This window comes from Poromitra crassiceps (genome assembly GCF_964638095.1).
Source record: "Poromitra crassiceps genome assembly, chromosome: 3".
In the NCBI taxonomy this organism is placed as follows: Eukaryota; Metazoa; Chordata; class Actinopteri; order Beryciformes; family Melamphaidae; genus Poromitra; species Poromitra crassiceps.
This window is the reverse complement of record NC_139625.1, coordinates 67,321,283-67,341,936: the sequence shown is the minus strand read 5'-3', so window position 1 is coordinate 67,341,936 and position 20,654 is coordinate 67,321,283. Positions and strand designations below refer to the sequence as shown.

Below are 20,654 nucleotides of genomic sequence, written 5' to 3'. Positions count from 1 at the left end.
ATATGCCACACCTGTCAGGTGGATGGATTATCTTGGCTAAGGAGAAGTGCTCACTAACACAGATTTGAACAAATTTGGGAACAACATTGGAGAGAAATAAGCCTTTTGTGTGCATATATAGAAAAAGTCTTAGATCTGTTATTTTAACTTGTGAAAAATGGGAGCAAAAACAAAGCGTTGGCTTTATATTTTTGTTCGGTATATAACAACTACAACATTGAATTTTGGCTCACTTAGGCCGAGTCACACTTTGCCAATTATATGAGCACCTCCCACCACAGATGTTTCGTTGAAGACCCCTGGCATCTCCAGGGCAGGGAATTATAAGGTAAACACAGGAGTGCTCTGCCTGCAAATGCGTTCATTTGTACAGTCATGCTCCATGTAAATGCATTTAAATCACTCATTTTATGAAGGTGGGTGGGCGGCGCCTTGAATAAAAATGACATCATCCACTTATTTAGCATCCAATGCGGTTCCTGGTTCGCTAGAGGGCGCTGTGTACCTCTGTCTGCGCTTGACGTAGGGCCGATGAAATGTGACGTACTAGGAAGTGTGTTGCACACAAGAGCCTAGCGTTAGCTAGTTTAGTTAACTTACTGTTAACGCTATCATTACATTAGTCAGAGTTCCATGCCATGGCAGTAATATTAAAAATTAAATTACTTTTCACGCAAAACGCTTCCTGTAGAAACGCCAAGCTGTGGCGGCAATAGCTTCAAAGACCTAACGGGTAGGTTACGTTACTTTTCTGTGATATAACTAGCTAGTAATTACAATTAGCGAGCGAGCTATCCTGTCGTTAACCCTGTCCACTCCATCGGTCCACTCCAGTAAACATTATTGGCTGGTAACGTTAGTTGCGTTCTTGATGTTGCAACCACTGAGCTACATTAACACGCTAGCTATGAAGCTCAGCTAGTTAGCTGATATTATTCCTATCACTGTTGCGAGGTGTAGCGTTAGCTACACCCTGCTGTCTCCGTTCAGAACATATTAAGCCATTCACAAATCTGGCAATTGAAGAATACATAATACTAATATGACGATGACGAATCACTGTTCTCAGTGGAGCCCAAAACACATCGTGTCGGTCGGACTGAGCCATTTAAAACGTGACATGTTGAACGAGTGCTTCTTTGTGACGTTTCAGTAAAACTCTGTAAAAGGTCTTGTAATGGTCTATGTCTATGTCATGAGGTGTGTAGTGTACGAACAGAAGTAGAACAGCACTGAAACATTAAATTTCGTGATTTTTGAATGGAGACTTTGACATGTTCTCTCCAGACAAGAGACAACTGTATTGAGGTGAGTAAAGACAGTAAAGAGTTGTGTGTGTGTGTGTGTGTGTGTGTGTGTGTGTGTGTGTGTGTGTGTGTGTGTGTGTGTGTGTGTGTGTGTGTGTGTGTGTGTGTGACTGACTGTGACTGACTTTGGGACCAAACTAAGGAGTGTCTTATGCCATCTATGAAAGCACTTTCACTTCCACGCGCAAGATTTATTTCCTAAAACTTTAGTAACGTCACTTAAAAATTGATTAGCCTTCTCTGCATTCATATACAGTTGCAGGCAGCTACTGTAGGGTGCCACATCTACTGTATATGCTGACACCCCGCAATGCTGATAGCCCACAAGCAGAAGCAGCTGAGCGAGGCGGCGTGCAGCATGTCCGTGGGCTGGCTGGAGCTCCTGCATGGCTCCGAAAAGTGCCCCAGGCGTGAAACAAACGTTTAAAGCAGTCTTTCCACAGCCTGTGCCGTATTTACAGCAGGGTGTGTTTGATCTCATTATCATGGTGCACCGCTTGCATGTGGCGAGCAAACACATGCAGGAGACGGCGGCTCAGTCAGTGATCAACGCAAATCCAGCGCACCTGGGAAGCAAAACATGTTATGAAATACTCAAACTCCCAAGGTTCCTGTCGGCACTAGGAAGCTTCTCCTCTCCTAAATATGGCACAGGCTGTGGAAAGACTGCTTTTAAACGGTTGTTTCACACAGCAGTATAATTTTAACAGCACCGGGTAAATGACTGCCTTCTGTAGGACTATCATATCTTCGGATCTGCAATCGGACGTCGGAGACGGGTAGGAGAGCGTTTTGAACAGCCTTTCCCCCTTATTGCCTATGAGAAGGCTGTGTGACCTTGACTGCTGTACGAGTATATTATTATAATATACGGAGTGCAGTAGCAGGGTCACTTTCTGGGGCTAGCCCTAACCCCTAAACCTACCGGGCTATTGCGGGTTGTCTGCATAGTGAGCTGACCCCGGCAGCTATTCAGATTGGTAATTTACCAGTGGTTTTTGCAAGTTTCAGTCAATATCATAAAGTTACTCAAAAATGTATATGTAACTCTTTTTGTTTTAAATAACAATGGTCCACTTTACTAGTAGCATATTGGACACTACTACAGCATCGTTTCTTCTGTATTTACAATGCAGGTGGACTATCTCCTGAGCCTAAGCTTGGTAACACTATCACATTTCCACTCCCTGCCAAGCCACGCCCATGTCTTCTGGCTGCCCACCCCAGTCACCTGCTGTGGCAAAGTCTGAAGTGCCCATAGAGGGAGAATGCCCCCTGCTGGCTGCCACCTTCGCATACTGGGACAACATCCTGGGCCCGCGGGTGCGCCACATCTGGGCACCCAAGGGCGACAAAGCACTGTTCCTCAGCGACGGCGAGGTCACCTTCTTGGCCAACCACACCCTTAACGGGGAGATCCTGCGCAGTGCCGAGTGCGGGGCGGTGGACGTCAAGTTCTTCGTCCTGGCGGAGAAGGGCGTCATCATCGTGTCTCTTATCTTCGACGGCGAGCTGAAGGGGGACAAGAACACGTGTGCACTGTCTGTTATCCTGCCCCAGACGGAGCTGGCCTTCTACCTGCCGCTGCACACCATCTGCGTGGAGAGGCTCAAGCACGTGATCCGCAAGGGACGCATTTGGATGCAGAAGGTAGCCATGTGGCTCCGCTCCTTTTGGCTTTTCACACACAAACTTTGTTGCAGTTGTTTCATCCATTATCATGGATACTATCATCATCCAAGGTGCCTGAAAGCCCATTCATGTTCCTGAGCCAATAAATATCAACCTGTAGTAATCCCACTTCTTGATTGTTAAAGGGTATTAAGTAGCCTAATCACCAATAGAGGTCATTTCCAACCAGTAGGAAATGCAACCACATTGGCAGAAGATGAGTGTTTCTACACAGGGTTCTTGTAAATGATGCAGCATCAATTCACATTTTCCTAATACATGATTAAGCTCGCTAATTAGATGATAGATGATTAGATAGATAATTATTTATATAATTATTAATAATTAATAATAACATAATTAGATGATTAAGCTTGCTAATGAAAGCAGAGATCCAAGAGAAATGTTTAGTGAAGACACAACACCATGAGGACATCACCATGCAAACTAAGTACTCGAATAATAATACTGCTTTGTCATTTGCTATTTTTGGCCTGATAATGAGACTATGAGGAGTATGGGTACCAAAGTTGGTTTTGAAAGAGAAATCAAAGCAGTCATTGAGTCACTGGTAATGATGAACAACTCTATCAACCTGCATAGATTTTTTTTGCATGGGACAGCAAAACCCTTATTTTATGCCCCTTGTTTTTGGCGAACAGTCCGTTTTGAGTTTCATCAATTGAGTCGCAGTCTTTTTTGATTATGTAGCTGCTTCCTTTCATTGCACCATGCTCAAGTCAGCTGACTTCATTGACACTGTCCTGTTTGCTTCACCTTCAGGGCTACAACATCATCTCAGTGCTGAGCTCAGAGATCGTCCCTATCATGGAGCTGCTGGCCTCTATGAAGACACACAGTGTGTCAGAGGAGATAGACGTGAGACACACACACACACACACACACAGTACATCTATCTTACTGAGGACATTCATTGACATAATGCATTATCTATGTAGTCCTTAACCCTAACTTTAACCATCACAACTAAATGCCTAACCCATACCCTTACCCTAATCTAAACCCATTTCGAACCTAACCCTTAAAACCAACAGCCCTTTGAAGGTGTGTGACAAAGAGAGGACCGGCCTAAATGTCCTCACTTTTCCTAAAATGTCCTCACTTCCTAGGTATAAAACGCAAATTGGCTCTCATTAAAATAGGTATACATGCACACACACACAAATGAAATGTAAAACATGTCAATTAATGCAGGGTAAAGACATATCTAAGGGGGAAACTGGAAAGGGTTACCTCAACATGATATTTAACAATTTTCTTCAACTGCTCTTCACCAGATGTGGGGAAATTTCAGTGGTTTATTAGCATTGTTGTATTCCAACAATGTCCCTAAGGGACACTAGCAGCTGGCCAGCTACAATTACAAATGTTAAGGTATTCCTTCAATCTGTGGCATACTGTTGCAATCCTTAAATGGCCTGTGCATAACATTTTAAATGGCCTGTGCATAACATTTTAAATGGCCTGTGCATAACATTTTAAATGGCCTGTGCATAAGATTTTGGGAAATGATCTTGCATACCTGCTTGACCTTTTGAACCAAATTTCTATCTCAATTACAGAAAACTTTAATTATTTGAATGATGTTTGAATGAATGTTTGAATGGCCTCTATTTCCAATTGGATTAGCCCGGTTCTATGCTCATTTTATGACCCGATCTAATTCACGAGTGAATTGTTTGTTCCTCTCTGATATGCAAATATCACAGAAAATAAGCATACGCAAGGTCCCCCAAACTATCCTGCTGTTTCTCTACATTGTTACAAGATGGTGTTTTGCATCTTATTTTCATCCCCGTGGCTTCAAATGCAGCCATCAGCAATTCTGTTCCCGTTGATGAGACCAATTTTAAAAATGACTCTTGTTGTTTTGCTCCTGCTGAGTAGATAAAAGACACCGTGCTAAATGATGATGACATTGGGGACAGCTGCCACGAGGATTTCCTCCACAAGTAAGCACTTTGTTACAGGCAAATGGAGAGCGATGATGTTCAAAGCCCATTTAACAGCCATCAACCTTCCAACCAGGAGTAATGGCCCTCCACTTAGCTGAAGTTTCCTCAAGAGAAGGGAAGAAGCTCCAAGTCTGTTTGTGGGAAGGAGCTGGCTGTGAAGCTCCAAACAGCATAGAGTTAAACAGGATTAGTTCACCATCTCCTATGGAGATGGCGAACAAGCTGTAAGCTGCAAGCTATTTACTTGAATATAAAACATGCTGATAGCTGCAGGTTTTTGAATATGGAGAGGATGACTGATTAACTATTATGGTGGTATATTTGAGGCATAATCAGGGTATCGGCGGAGTCTTGAAAAGTATTAAAAGTTCATAAATCAATTTAGGGAAATTAAAAAGTATTAAAAAGTCTTAATCGCCATGATGAGGTATCACATTTTGTAGTAGATTATGTTAAATGAGCATATGATAATGTCTCATTGATCACAGTCACCTGAATTGAATCAAAATTGTATCGTGGCAGACTTCGTGATGTCAGCAAATATCGTATTGTTATCCAAATAATCTATATAATATCGTATTGTGATTAAACTTGTGCTTTACCCTATCACTGATGTGAAGAAAATGGCATTGAGCTCTTAAAATAACATTGAAAATGTCTTAAAAGGTATTGAATTTTACTTCAGCATTCCTGCATACAGATAGCCTGATAGTGCAGTGCAGTCTCAACTTTTTCTCCTTGCTAGTTGGGCACGTAGGCTGGAAGTGAACTTGGCCACAACAAGCTTTACTGTCCCTAAACCTAATTAATCCTCTATTAATTCCTTCAAAGTGTCCTTGTCCTGAGGAGATTTAGTCTTTTCTGTGACCCATTGAATGTGTTTCATAGCTACATCATGGCACAGTGAAGTGGATAATTTGCTTTCTTAAGAATACAGGCTGTCAGAAGGCACAGTAAATTCAATTTCCCCACTTGTAATTTTTCAACTAAATGCAAGCAAAATGCTTTCTAATCGAAGCAGCTGGGATTTACTGGGCCAATGTAACTTTCCACTGGCCCAGGGCCAGATAGCCATCTTTAATTGTTCCCCTCTGTAAAGCCTCAAGAATGTTTTTAGGACACAGTTCCTCCCGCTCAATCATTACTCCTAAAAACTGTCATTAATAATTACAGTAACAGCAGCTAAGCTAATTGGCTCTAATTTGCATGTCTTTGTGTTTCAGGGCCATCAGCTCTCATCTCCAGACTTGCGGCTGTTCCATGGTGGTTGGAAGCAACCCAGACAAAGTAAACAAGGTATCCACTGGTTGCACACCCAGACACACTTGTAGTGCATCCGCATGATTTCACATGTTTTTGAAGTGTGTTACACGCTGTGATTTTTAATGAGCCACACGCCACTTCTATGCAATATCCAGCTCTGCTTGTAATAATAGACAGGGAATAAAAGACAGCATCACGTTTACTGTTCATTTACAGTTAGTGTGACTAATGCACCCAATTTCAAAAGACAAAGTTGTGCAGAAAATAGAAAATGTGCAGACATGTTAATATCTAGATCTAAAATATCATTGGATGTTTTAGAGGCCAACCAAACCAAACAATTTACAAACATTATATACAGTGAATATCAGAAGCCACTTGTATCCGTGATCTTGTCCTTTTAGTCATGACCCATAGTTCATGACCATAGGTGAATGTTGGGATGAAGATTGACAGGTAGATCGCAGTGTTGCCCACAGGATTTTGAGTATTTGTGGTGGGGGGCCGCAGACCCCCTAGGGGGGTGCGGGGGCATGCCCCCCCGGGCAATTTTTTTAAACATTTTAAAGTAAAATGCATGAATTTGGTGTACTTTGAGAAAGCTTAAGAGCAAAATTAAAAGGCTAGATCTATGAAGAACATGTCATCATTACTGTGCTGTGGGTTTACAATGACAAACTAAATTTCTCCCTATAGGTCAGGGATACTCAACTTGCTTTGCCACTTTCGTGAAATGATAGAAGGCGAGGGGCCAGTTAATAAACAAACAATATACATTTTTCTGTTGCGGATTGTAGGTTTTTGGGGTGTCAGCCGGAGTTTAGGCTGACAGTGTTGTGCACACCGGATAGTTAGTTAGGTTAACTCATTGAGTGCCAGCCACTTTTGGAAAACGGATGCTCCCAGTGCCAGAGTTTCAGAGCGTTTTCAGTGATTTCTCGAGGCCCACAGAATATTGTGTGATATTACTATGTAAACACCGAACACGCACAAAGAACGATGAGACTCTCTTCTATCATCAGCAAAAAAAAGTTTATTGATATCATTTTCCGTTCTTTAGTTATGAGCCGCAGAAGATAGGTTGATTTCAGCAAAAAGAGATGTTTCAAATTAGAAGCTGAGATAATTAGCCTTTTGTGAAATGAAGCATTTCAAGCACATGACTGACTCTGAAGCTAATATTTTCTGATGTAGTCACACCTCAAAAATAATTTCCTTCAATAAAACAGTGAAAACAAAGGAATTTTGTTTGGCAAAATAATATTTTTTAGCTGCAACCAGCAGCGCTGGCCCCTGCGTGCGCTGCTGGTTGCAGCTTCTTGCTGGTCTTGATTTACTGCTGGTGGGCATCAGATATTCTAGCTTGCGTTTGCCAATCCTGTCCTGCTGTCTGGGTCAGTGTTGTATGCTGCCCTGCGTGCCCCACCCCGCTCAACTGCAAACCCCACCTCCGTGGGGGTGTCTCTGGTGGCTCTCTGCTGCGTTTGCTCTGTACTGAAAAGTGCGCTACATCCAGCTTTTTTACAGCGTTCCGCGTGTATTTGTCACCGGCTCCCATGCTTCCAGTTGAGAATAATAACAACTCCACAACTAATCATGCGGATGGGCTATCGCAGCGGACACGGAGGGGCTCGATTGTGGCAGCAGATTGACTGCTGCAGGCACAGCTAACGTTATGCTTCATGCATATCGATGCATACGGATGCGATTTCCGTTTCCCCATGACTTCTTCTCTGTTTTTTCCTCGCCTTTCTGTAATCTGGAGAGCACTGTCGCCACCTAATGGGTCTGTAAAATAGCTTTTACACATTCAACATCCACCATACTTTCACAGGAGATGGATCAGGCTTTAATCCACGTCCCACCGTCAAAAAACGCAATTGACGACTATAGTCGTCATTGGCACTCAATGAGTTAAGTTAGTTAGGTTAAGTACATACATAAGTGCCTGGGTAGCGAGCAGATGGCGGTATTTGACAATTTAGCAGCTAAATCATAGATTATTGAAAGATATTCCATATTCCAGACTGAAATGCTATAACAGAAGTATTGGCCAGAATGACATGAACATTTATTGGACACTTATTCAGCGGATATCTTGCATGTTGCGTTCAGGTGCACTGTCATTTATTTATTATTATATTTTTTTTTGGTCAACATCTTTTTTTGGCGGTCCAAATCTTTTTGTGGCGGCCCGCCACACATTCCTTTATGTATGGGAAACACTGGATCGAGAGCTTTGCCTTCTGACTCAACTCCCTTTGTCACAGTGGTACGGTAAAGGGAATGCAGTAGCGCTCCGAGCCTCCGGCCCATCTCACGCTCCGTCGTCCCCTCACGCGGGAACAGACTGGCTTTCCTCAAGAGGGTGGCTGGCATCTCCCTCAGGGATAGGGTGAGAAACTCGGTCACCCATGAGAGAGAGTAGAGCCGCTGCTCTTTCACATAGAAAGGAGCCAGTTGAGGTGATTTCGGGCATCTGGTAAAGATGCCTCCTGGTCGCCTCCCCAGGGAGGTTTTCCAGGCATGTCCAGCTGGGAGGAGGCCACGGGGCAGACCGAGGACCAGGTGGGGTGATTACATCTCCACACTCACCTGGGAACACCTTGGCATCCCCCAGTCAGAGCTGGTTAATGTGGCCTGGGAAGACCATGGCATCCCCCAGTCAGAGCTGGTTAATGTGGCCTGGAAACACCTTGGGATCCCCCAGTCAGAGCTGGTTAATGTGGCCTGGGAACACCTTGGCATCCCCCAGTCAGTGCTGGTTAATGTGGCCTGGGAACACCTTGGGATCCCCCAGTCAGAGCTGGTTAATGTGGCCTGGGAACACCTTGGCATCCCCCAGTCAGTGCTGGTTAATGTGGCCTGGGAACACCTTGGGATCCCCCAGGCAGAGCTGGTTAATGTGGCCTGGGAGCACCTCGGGATCCCCCAGTCAGAGCTGGTTAATGTGGCCTGGGAACACCTTGGGATCCCCCAGTCAGAGCTGGTTAATGTGGCCTGGGAACACCTTGGGAACACCTTGGGATCCCCCAGTCAGAGCTGGTTAATGTGGCCTGGCAACACCTTGGCATCCCCCAGTCAGAGCTGGTTAATGTGGCCTGGGAACACCTTGGCATCCCCCAGTCAGAGCTGGTTAATGTGGCCTGGGAACACCTTGGGAACACCTTGGGATCCCCCAGTCAGAGCTGGTTAATGTGGCCTGGGAACACCTTAGCATCCCCCAGTCAGAGCTTAATGTGGCCTGGGAACACCTTGGCATCCCCCAGTCAGAGCTTAATGTGGTCTGGGAACACCTTGGCATCCCCCAGTCAGAGCTTATTGTGGCCTGGGAACACCTTGGCATCCCCCAGTCAGAGCTGGTTAATGTGGCCTGGGAACCCCTTGGGATCCCCCAGTCAGAGCTGGTTAATGTGGCCTGGGAACACCTTGGCATCCCTCAGTCAGAGCTTAATGTGGCCTGGGAACACCTTGGCATCCCTCAGTCAGAGCTTAATGTGGCCTGGGAACACCTTGGGATCCCCCAGTCAGAGCTGGTTAATGTGGCCTGGGAACACCTTGGCATCCCCCAGTCACTGCAGTCAGAGCTGATTAATGTGGCCTGGGAACACATTGGCATCCCCCAGTCAGAGCTTAATGTGGCCTGGGAACATCTTTGCATCGCAGTGTTTCCCCTACCATTCTACAGGGGCCAGGCCAGAGAAAAAAAGCATTTTCTTTTTCTTTTCTTTTTTTCTTTTTTTTCTGCTCTCCCCAAAATTTCAATAAACCTTTATGGCATATTATTACAATACAACAATACTAGTGTTGACAGTAATAGAAGATGCCAAATCATTCAAAACAATAAGCATTTTGCTTTTAGGAGCATTGTGCCAGCATGCAGCGGTGTTCCAAAATGTGTCAACGTGTGTCGTTGCCTGGGAAACGCACATCCCATAATACAACTGTTCGCATCGCATCCCATAATAGTATGATGATACTTGGGATGCCATTACGAACATAGATGCGAACAGGTTAGCTAAAAGTTTAGTGTCGCCAGCGAGGGCCCCCACTGTTGCGGTCGGGGTACGCCTCCAGGCCTGAAAATTTGTCTAGGGGAAACACTGCTCCCCCAGTCAGAGCTGGTCAATGTGGCCTGGGAAAGGGAAGTTTGAGGTCCCCTGCTGGACCTGATACCTCCACAACCTGTCTCTGTATAAGCAGTTGAAGATGGATCATGGAATATCAGAAGTCTATGCACCCTTTCAAATTGAATGTTTATTGCCTTGAGGCCTGAATTAAGCAGCTATTAGTCTCGCTGGCCAGCTTCCCCTCCCTACCATGAGATGACGGAAGGTAGGGGAGGCTGGCCAGCGAGACTAAGAAGCTAGTAAATCAGAGTTTATCACCTTCATTTAGATTTGGAAATTAAGGTAAAAATAAAAGGCTAATTTCTGGCCATGTATTAAAAATGGACAACTAAAATGCTGTGGCTGCATAAATGTGCACACTCCTTAGAATTGGTGGTTGTAAATGGTTTAACTTAATATCGAACTAATTGCTAATTCCAAAGAATGCACAAAGCTAATTTGCCTTCACCTAAAATCAATTTAATTGATTCCAATTAGATCAAGTAATAGCAGGATTTAAATTTCACTGAAGGTTTCTCTAGTTGGAATGTGTCCATAGTGATATACACATGTGAGTGTGTTTGTTGCAGAACGTGAATGTGTCCATAGCGATATATAAATGTGACTGTTTGTTGCAGGTCGTGCGGACACTGTGCCTCTTCCTCACCCCTGCTGAGAGGAAGTGCTCTCGCCTCTGCAAGGCCGACTCTTCCTTCAAATATGACACAGGCCTGTTTGTCCAGGGCCTGCTGAAGGTAGCACTGACTCCCTCATTATGCATGTCTGTGTGAATACTGACTCCCTCTCATTGTGCATGTCTGTGTGACTAACTGACTCCCTCTCATTGTGCATGTCTGTGTGACTAACTGACTCCCTCTCATTGTGCATGTCTGTGTGACTAACTGACTCCCTCTCATTGTGCATGTCTGTGTGACTAACTGACTCCCTCTCATTATGCATGTCTGTGTGACTAACTGACTCCCTCTCATTATGCATGTCTGTGTGAATACTGACTCCCTCTCATTATGCATGTCTGTGTGAATAATGAGCTTGGTTATTGTTTTGTTTTGCTTCAGTTTGTTTGATGTTCCCCGCGTTGTAGTTTCTGTGAGATGAGATGGTTTCAGTCAAATATTTTTCATCCAAACATTACAGAAGGATAAATCAGCTTCATGTAAGTGCTGTCTTAAAAGTAGCCACCGGATACCATACTTGCATCAATACATTGTTGCAATGTGAGACTCAACATGTTGACCATTATGTAAATGTGTTCAGAATTAATTTTTGTGCATGAATGCAAATAAAAAATGTCAAACTGCCAGCACTTTTTTTTTTAGGAGTGGTCGATACTTTACAACATCACCCACTATGAAAATGGGGCAAGTAGTGGTAGAATAGTTAATAGTGGTTGTTACTCTGGTTGAGCACAATGACTGTGTAGTGGGAGTTTCTAAGTGTTTGACCAAAGTGTGTATTGCACAACTCGCCATTTTAATCTTCTACAAACACGTAAAAAACTATGATGTTTTTGTTCTCTCACCTCCAGGACTCCATGGGCAGCTTCGTGTTGCCCTTCCGCCAGGTGCTCTACTCGCCCTACCCGACCACGCACATCGATGTGGACATCAACACTGTCAAGCAGATGCCGCCGTGCCACGAGCACACGTACAACCAGCGGCGCTACATGCGCTCCGAGCTGAGTGCGCTGTGGAGGGCCGACAGCGAGGAGGACATCGCCCCCGACACGGTCATCCACACCGACGAAACCTTCACCCCCGACCTGTAAGCCAATTGTCTTTGTATTACCGTGTTGTATTTCAGTTTACAATGAGTGGCCTTTGTTGGCTGCCATTTACAGATGAAGTGGAAAAAGTCTGATTTAACATTGTCTTTACTCTCAGGAATATATTTCAAGATGTCATGCACAAAGACATGTTGGTGAAGTCCTTCATAGATGAGGTAAGAATACTACTGTACTGTGACCCAAATAAGCCCTGGTCTCTAGTGTTGCCACCCATTGCATAACATACCAAGCTATTCTTCATGCTTGAGATAAATCAAATAAGAAGTCAATATCTTTGTCTCAAGGTAATATGATGGCAGTTGAGGAAGTAAAAATCGTAGCTCTTCCAGGCCTACAGTGTTCTGTTAGTTGTATGGAAGCATTCCCAATTTGAAATTGTTTTCTATTTAACATTAGTAACCAGGGCTCCCACTGGTCCTTGAAGTCCTTGAAAGTTTGTGAAAAGAAAAAGAAAAAACTCAAGGCCTTGACAGTTTTTGAAAATAGACAGACACGGGACATTGAAATTGCTTGAATGTACAGTATGTATTGTATGTACAGTATGTATTGTATGTACAGTATGTACAGTATGTATTAGGGCTGTGCCGATTCACTTATCTCCCGATTCGATACTATCACGATACTTGGGTGCCGATTCGATTTATATTGCGATTCTTAAGTATTGCGATTCTACGATTATTGCGATTCGATATTACGATTTATTGCGATTTTTGTTTCTTTTTTTCTTTTCTTTTTTCAGTTTGTTTGCTTTTTTACACTAGATTAGAACATGGGAAAAGTTGAATCATACACTAGAGACTGTATATCATGAGTAGGGCTGGGCGATATAGTTAAAAACAGGGGCGGACTGGGATCATAATTCAGGCTGGGCATTAGATACCAAGCAGGCCAGGCCGATATGGGCCGACGCGCGTGAAATTTGGGCCGTTTGAAGCTCAATGTCGGTCGTTTGAAGCCCAATTTGGGCCGTTTGAAGCCTAATTTGGGCCAAGTCCAATTTTACAATGAGATGCACCCACTTTAACCCTGAAGTGTAATTATTACTTCAGACTAACTAATAAAGTAATACAACCACTAGTAAACCAGTAGGCGGCACCTGACCTGCTGTTCAGTGAGTGGCCTGACTGCAGCACCAAAAAAAAAAAAAAAAAAAAATTTTTTTTTTTTTTTTTTTTTTTTTTTGCTTTTGCGATTATCGATTCTTGAATAAAATATCGATCCAAAAAATCGTGACATTAAAAATCGCGATACTTAGGTGAATCGATTTTTTCTCCCACCCCTAGTATGTATTGTATGCAAGAATAGAAATGGGGGGGATTAATGTGTAACTGTTATGAACTCCAGAAATAATACCAGGCTCAAGTGGAGACCGAAACATACTGTAAAGGACGCCAAGACGAGGTTGTGCCAAATAAAAAAAGGGTTTCATTGTCTAAACAAAAAAAACATCCTCAAAGTATCAACCAAAAGGAAAACAAAATGGGCTCGAGGTATAGACGGTTTAACTTGACAACATAAAGATTCTAAATTGTTCCTAGCTTACTTCCTGTTGCAGTGTTCGCTAATATAATAGCTGGCAGGAAATAAAAGCTACTGTAGGTTTCAAACTGTTCCCTAGCAACACAATTCCATGAAAACCGTTTTATGTATGGATTTACTTGTACGTTTGCGGATCCACCATCACAGTGTTTTCTCTGCGACAAAGGGAACGCGCATGAGTGAGAGGCTAGTATTGCCATAGAAAAACAGCTGAAGGGGTACATAAGACAACAAAAAAACAGGGAAGAAACTAACTCATGGACAAAACCAAAAACCTGACTACCGGGCCCTCAAGCGCAAACTAAAACAACAATCAAAAACAAAACTCAACACAAAAACATGTTGAGGGGAAAAGCCAGGCAGGGGAGTTGAGGAAAAGGCTGTGGTGTTGCTGCCAAAGTGTGCGGGTCAAAAGGCTTCTCTCCTGCTCCCCATGTCCTTAAGGAGGAGGCTGATTGGCCTCAGGTTTATGTCCTCGTTTACGGAGGAGGCTGATTGGCCTCAGGTTCATGTCCTCGTTTAAGGAGGAGGCTGATTGGCCTCAGGTTCATGTCCTCGTTTAAGGAGGACGCTGATTGGCTGATTAGGCCCCCTTCAGATTCCAGGCAAATCTGATTTGTTTCTCAAATCAGATTTTTTATTTGTTACCCAAATCTGATTTGTAAGACTGTCTGCACTGCCAAAAATCTGATTTGGGCAAGTGATCAAGTCGGATTTGTGTATCCAGACACCACCAACCTATCTGCATGGGTTACTGTGGTAACGGCAACTAGGCTTTCCAAAGCAGAAGCATGATATGTAGCCATCATCTATCGCCATCCAAACAATCGCGCTCCTGAAAAAGAGAGAATTGCTCTCAGTGAGACTCCCCCTGTATAAATAAATGTAACCGAGCGAGGCTTGCGCAGACGCCAAGTTTATTTTCCACTCCGGGTACACACAGCATCAAGTATACAGCAATGAACACAACTACTTCTGTTTATGGTCTTCAAAAATAAAAGAATACACTTTTCTGTACTGTCACTATTACCAACACGCAGAGCCTCCAGATACGAGGCAACTCAATAAATTCCAAAATAGCTTACATAAACTTTAAAAAAAAATCACTGTGCATAACTCCTCGATGTTTGGCAGTGCAGCAGCTGAAACCTAGCCTGGTAAACCAGCCTGTCACATGAACTCACATTTCATTTGGTTCTGTGAGACGGTCTGGCCCCAAGGCCTGGGAGGATGTTAAGCAGAAGCTGCAAAGCAGATGAGCCAATCAGCGACTGCGCTCAGTGCCCTGTGATTTACAGCGCAAGTTGGCCAATCAGGAACGCCACTAGCACTGCACTAACAAAACAATAATGGCCTCCCTGCCTGTCCGCCTCGAGGAGTAATGTTAATGTTCGTCTAGTTTAAACAGCCATAAAGTGCAGTTATTGCAGAAATAGACTCAATAACAACAATTAAACAAGTACAGGAGTATCGCTGCAACTGCTGAGTTTCTCGGCGGAAAATATGTTTTTGCCATTCTGCCGAGTGGATTTGAGTTTTATTTCGTTGAAGCTCGGCTCCCACCTATTGCCATCTCTACGTGGTACACGCTATCGAATGCTCTCACCTTTTATTACTATGAAAGTGTCCTTTCCAACCATTCATTAGACCGTTGACAGGATGCAGACTGGACCCTTGGAACATCTGGAGCGATCCTGACGGTCTCATGGTCTCCGATCCAATAGCTGGGGTCGAGGCGGGGCCCTGAGCCTTCACGCCTGGAATTGGACCAGGAAAACCCCACTCTTACCTGCATTCGGCCACGGACAGACGTGTGATATTGCTCCAGATAGCGTTAGCATTAGCTGCCTTGCCCGACCACTTTCACTTCAACTGCTCCCCGTGTCTCGGCGTAGCGGACGGGAACCTCCATCGTCGATTCTCCGGTCTGGAGGTTACCTTCGTTGGAGGCGACAAAGCTAAGTGCTCTTTTTCACGTGTCGGCGGCTTCTAAGAACAAGCCGGTCCGAGTGTCGTTGTATGCTTGCTAATTGAATTGAATTTATTTTATTTTATTTTTATTTAACCTTTATTTAACCAGGCATGTCTCATTGAGATTAAAATCTCTTTTACAAGAGAGACCTGGCCAAGAATGGCTGCAGTAGCTACATAGTTTCAGACACAACAAACAGTAAAACTTACAACAAGAAAACAAACAATACTTGCTCTGTAAGCTAACCTCACGTAGAGATCAACTTCTCCGCTGCTAGTGTCACATGTTTCGTAGCTTAGTCTTTTGTTGGTTACAGGTATTAGTCGGCACCATCGCTGACTAGCTTGCTAGAGTTAAGACCCGCTAGTTAATAGCCTGCCGCCAACACGGTTCCCGGTCGGGTTCGCAGCACAGCTACCAAAGAAAAAAGGTAGGTTCTGTGAGTGAAACATTATTGATTGTTTTTCCATTACAGTTCCCAGCAGTGCTCCTCGCCGAAGCGCCCGCGGCATGACGCACGGATTTCCCAACACGGTTCTCGGTCGGGTTCGCAGCACAGCTACCAGGTAGGTTCCCAGCGTGACTTCCCGTCGGGATCACAGCAGTGCGAGCAGAAGTATACCCGGCACGGTTTCCCGGTGCGTACCTAGCGGTCCCCCGGGGGGGGGGAGAGGGGCGGCCTCCGTGCTGCCAGGACCCGGCGTCCCGCAGTGTTGTCCAGCGCCTTGCCCAGTACGTGCCCCTTGCCGGCGAATGCTGCGAGGTGCTCGGAAAGCGCCTCACCATCTGCAGGCCTCCCTGCTATTCCCCCCTACAGCCGTCGTCGCACCAGCCGGGCGACGACCCCCTGTGGCCTCCGGGATGCAGCCCCCCCGGGCTGGTCCTGTCGGGCTCACACACCACGGGCGACGACTCGCCGCGTCCTCCGGGACGCAGCCCCTATGGGCTGGTCCTGCCGGGGCTGCACGCCATGCTGCCACGGCCTCCGGGACGCACCCCCTCTGGCCCCGTCCTGGTACCAGGTACTTCCTGGTGCCCAAGAAGGACGGGTCCCTGCGGCCCATCCTCGATCTCAGGCGGCTGAACCCCCTGTTCAGGAAGCTTCCCTTCCGCATGTTGACGCTGCCCACGCTGTTCAGAGTGATCAGACCCGGGGACTTCTTCACGTCCGTCGACCTAAAGGCAGAGATGCTCACAAGTCATTTTTTGCAAGTCCAAGTCAAGTCTAAAGTCTTTGGTCACAAGTCCCAGTCAAGTCTCAAGTCTTTGAAGGGCAAGTCCAATTCAAGTCTCAAGTCTTTGGTCACAAGTCCAAGTCAAGTCTCAAGTCTCTTACAGTTGTAATGAGTGTTTTACCATCTGCTGCATGCCATCCGTTCTGCTTAGAGCACTGCATAGCTATGGAAATCAAAGCATGTATCATCACTCTTTATCTATTAGCATACAGTAGTGTGGCAGTTAAGCACATAATTTGGTACACTTTTAGCCAAAGGCATTCCAAAAACAATTGGATATGGAGGAGTCATGAATTTGGAGAGAGAGAAAATGCAGACTGGCAGCCTATGCAATAAAGTTGTGTAGACTAATCTGATATGAATGATATATTTATATGATTTGTGTCAATTGAATTATATGCTTTATCACTTATGGAATTTGTAGCTAAGAGGCCCCACTACATTGATTAGTGTGTGTATCAGGGATGCAAAGTCATGGAGAGTGAAAAGGGTGACAGATACCAGGGCACTGAGGGCAGACATAAAACCACTCAGAAATCATCCAGTTTTGGGATGAAAAAGGTGACTGTCACCTAAAGGTATATTAACAGGCTTTAAACAGACTATTGCAATGAAATGTGAAAAAATCACAATGAAAGCTTTCCTTTAAAGTTAATAACTGTATTTTACAGACTCAGTTACTGCAAAACAACATAATGTGGCCACATACAACACTATTGCTGCCAAATTATTCAAAAAGGATGAAAAAAGTTAGATTGAAACATGGACAGTTTTGTTCCAAAATAGATAACTACTGTCTCTAAGCCTTTTCCATGGACTGACTTTCTGAAGCTCATCCTTTAGTCTGTTTCAGGAGTGCAGTGCTTTCACTAAACCACCCAGGTGACGAGTCCTATTCAGCATACATGTAGATGAGGAGGCTGTTAAGTTTGACTACACAAGGGAGAGCTGCACAGAGTAACCACTTTCTCCCCTTGTGTGATGTCTGTTGCTTGAAGAAATTGGTCCAAAAGCTCTTTCAGCTGACTCCATTCTCTGGCTGATAAGCACAAGCCTTTATGTCCTTGGGTTCTGGTTCTGTCCCTCTGCACTGGCGACTGTCTTTGCTTTGTTTAATTCAGTAAACCTGTAGTGTAGTAGATAAACAACATTGGAAATTAATTAGCAAAACAAGAGTAACGTTACATCAATGTTGTATAATTACACTGGGTCACAACTAACAGTTTATAATCTAATAAATTAACATCTCTAGCCTCTCAAACCCAGTGTAATCCTGTTACCCTAGGCCTGTAACGTTAACGCTACGTGGTCCACTAATGAGGTGTTTCTCTCATAACATTAGCAAGCAGATTGTAGCAGCAGAACGCAGTTACCCGACCGTTTGAACAAGTGTGGTAGCTAGCAAACATTCATCTTTCCAAAATACAAGGGAACAAGGAAAAACTACAAAGCAGTTAGTAATGTTAGCAATAGCAAGCAACGTTCTGCTGCTACTATCTGTTAGCAGCAAGCTAATGATAGTAAACAACGTGTTGCTGCTACAATGTGCTGGCTAATGTTAAGAGAGAAACACCTCATTATTATGTTGGCTACAGGCAGGTTTAGAGGTTATTTCTGACCACGTAACGTTAACATGACAGGCTTATTGGGTTAACGTACATTACACTGGGTTAGCAAGCTAAACTAACGTTAGGTTATCAACCAAGCCAAATGATTCACTGTCCTTTTCAGGTGCGTTTTCAGGTGCCTGATAAAGTTACTTGTGGTCGATCCAGCATCCTTGATTGTGATACCGCAGGCGTTGCATTTAGCAACTCTTTTGTTTGCCCCCTGTGCAAAGTCTTTATATCCAAAGCTTATAATAAATGGCACAGCGGTGCCACACTACTACAAGTACAAGTGTGTTGCAGCTCTGTGGCTCCGTGCGCATCGCCAATGCGCAAGACTAAATAATGGATCAGCCGGAAGGAGGACATTTCCTTACTTTTTCCCCTTACAAAAATTATAAAAATAAAGCTTGCTCACGAGACCCAAACCTTGAATCCCAGTCGAGTCTCATGTCTTTTGAGGACAAGTCTCAAGTAAAGTCTCAAGTCTCTGCATGTGCGACTTAAGTGCGACTCGAGTCCGAGTCACAAACTCGAGTCCCCATCTCTGCCTAAAGGACGCCTTCTTCCACGTTTCCATCGTAGGACATTTTGGGGAATGTCCTACGAGTACTGCGTACTCCCCTTCGGCCTGTCTCTAAGTCAGAGCACTTTCACCGTCTGCGTGAACACAGCGCTGGCTCCCCTCCGAGAGATCGGGATCCACGTTTACGTCTACCTCGACGACGCCCTGATAGCGGCGAGCTCAAGCGAGATGGTGTCCGTGCACACCGAGGTGGTGACTTCCCACCTCCTCATAAACTGGCGCAAGAGCGCCCTTGTGCATCGACAGGTCACAACCTTCCTGGGTCTGGAGCTAGACTCCCTCTCAATGCACGCCCGCCTCTCTCCGGAGAGGCTGGACAACCTTCGGCGGACAGTGGAGACTCGGCGTTGCGCACGCACGATCTCCGTTCACCAGTGCTCCGTGCTACTGGGCCTTATGGCCGCGGCGACCGCCGCGATTCCTCTGGAGCTGCTACACATGCGCCCCTTCCAGAGATGGTTTCTCGGTCATCGCTTGGACCCAGCGATACCTCGGTCCTGCGTCCTTACGCTGTGGGACCTTGCTCGCCAAGCCTTGAAAGTGTGGACGGACCACTGTTGGCTCTCAGACGGCGCCAGACTGGGTCCGGTCCCGCTCAGGCGAGTGATTTGAACCGACGCCTCCCTTTGGGGCTGGGGCGTGGTCTTCGAAGGCCAGGCTGCAAACGGGTGATGGCAAGCCCGGCAGCTTCGCCACATAAACATACTAGAGCTGGAGGCAGTTCGCCTGGCTCTCTGGCACTTCCGACATCAGATAATGGGCCACCATGTACTGGTACGTTCGGACAACACCGCGACAGTGGCGTACATCAACCGCCAGGGCGGTGTCCGCTCGCTGGCCCTGAACCAGCTGGCTACGGTCATCCATGAGTGGGCCCGTTTCCACCTGCTCTCTCTTTCGGTGGCATACATTCGGGGCCACCTCAACCTGGGCGCGGACCTGCTATCGCGGGGCAGCCCCCGCAACTCAGAATGGGTTCTCCACCCACAGGTGGTGGAACAGATCTTCCAAGTTCGGTCGAGCCAGCGTCGATCTCTTCGCGTCGCGGCTCGCACACCATTGCCCCCAGTGGTTTTCCATCCTCGCGGACGTCTGGCCGAGGGCAGCCCTCTATGCGTTCCCCCCAATCGCGCTGATTCTCCAGGTGCTGGCCAGGGTGAGACAGCAGGGCTACAGCTCATCCTGGTAGCCCCGCACTGGCCGTCGCAGGTCTGGTTTGCGGATCTGATCACTCTTGACGAGAGGTCCTCCGTGGCTGCTGCCGCGTCGGAAGGACCTGCTGTCGCAGGCGGGCGGAGAGGTACTCCACTCATCCCCACACAAGTGGAAGCTGGCCGCTTGGTCCCTGAACAGGAACGGTTGCTAGCCAGTGCTCCGTGCTACTGGGCCTTATGGCCGTGGCGACCGCCGCGATTCCTCTGGGGCTGCTACACATGCGCCCCTTCCAGAGATGGTTTCTCGGTCATCGCTTGGACCCAGCGATACCTCGGTCCTGCGTCCTTACGCTGTGGGACCTTGCTCGCCAAGCCTTGAAACTGTGGACGGACCACTGTTGGCTCTCAGACGGCGCCAGACTGGGTCCGGT

The 20,654-nt window shown here is 45.8% G+C and overlaps 1 protein-coding gene across 2 annotated transcripts in view; it reads left to right on the top strand.

Moving 5' to 3' along the window:
* The first annotated feature begins 581 nt into the window (after positions 1-581).
* Positions 582-20,654, top strand: part of c9orf72 (C9orf72-SMCR8 complex subunit) — a 36,521-nt gene continuing 16,448 nt past the window's right edge. Inside the window, exons 1-8 of one of the 2 annotated variants that reach the window (XM_083634095.1) lie at positions 582-733; positions 2,444-2,957; positions 3,762-3,857; positions 4,887-4,951; positions 6,178-6,250; positions 10,965-11,081; positions 11,873-12,108; positions 12,228-12,285. In XM_083634095.1, coding sequence (XP_083490221.1) covers positions 2,511-2,957; positions 3,762-3,857; positions 4,887-4,951; positions 6,178-6,250; positions 10,965-11,081; positions 11,873-12,108; positions 12,228-12,285 — 1,092 coding nt within the window. In that variant the 5' untranslated portion in view covers positions 582-733; positions 2,444-2,510. Of the gene's footprint in view, positions 734-1,199; positions 1,309-2,443; positions 2,958-3,761; positions 3,858-4,886; positions 4,952-6,177; positions 6,251-10,964; positions 11,082-11,872; positions 12,109-12,227; positions 12,286-20,654 lie in introns of those variants that run through there. The other variant, XM_083634096.1, reaches the window with a different exon arrangement.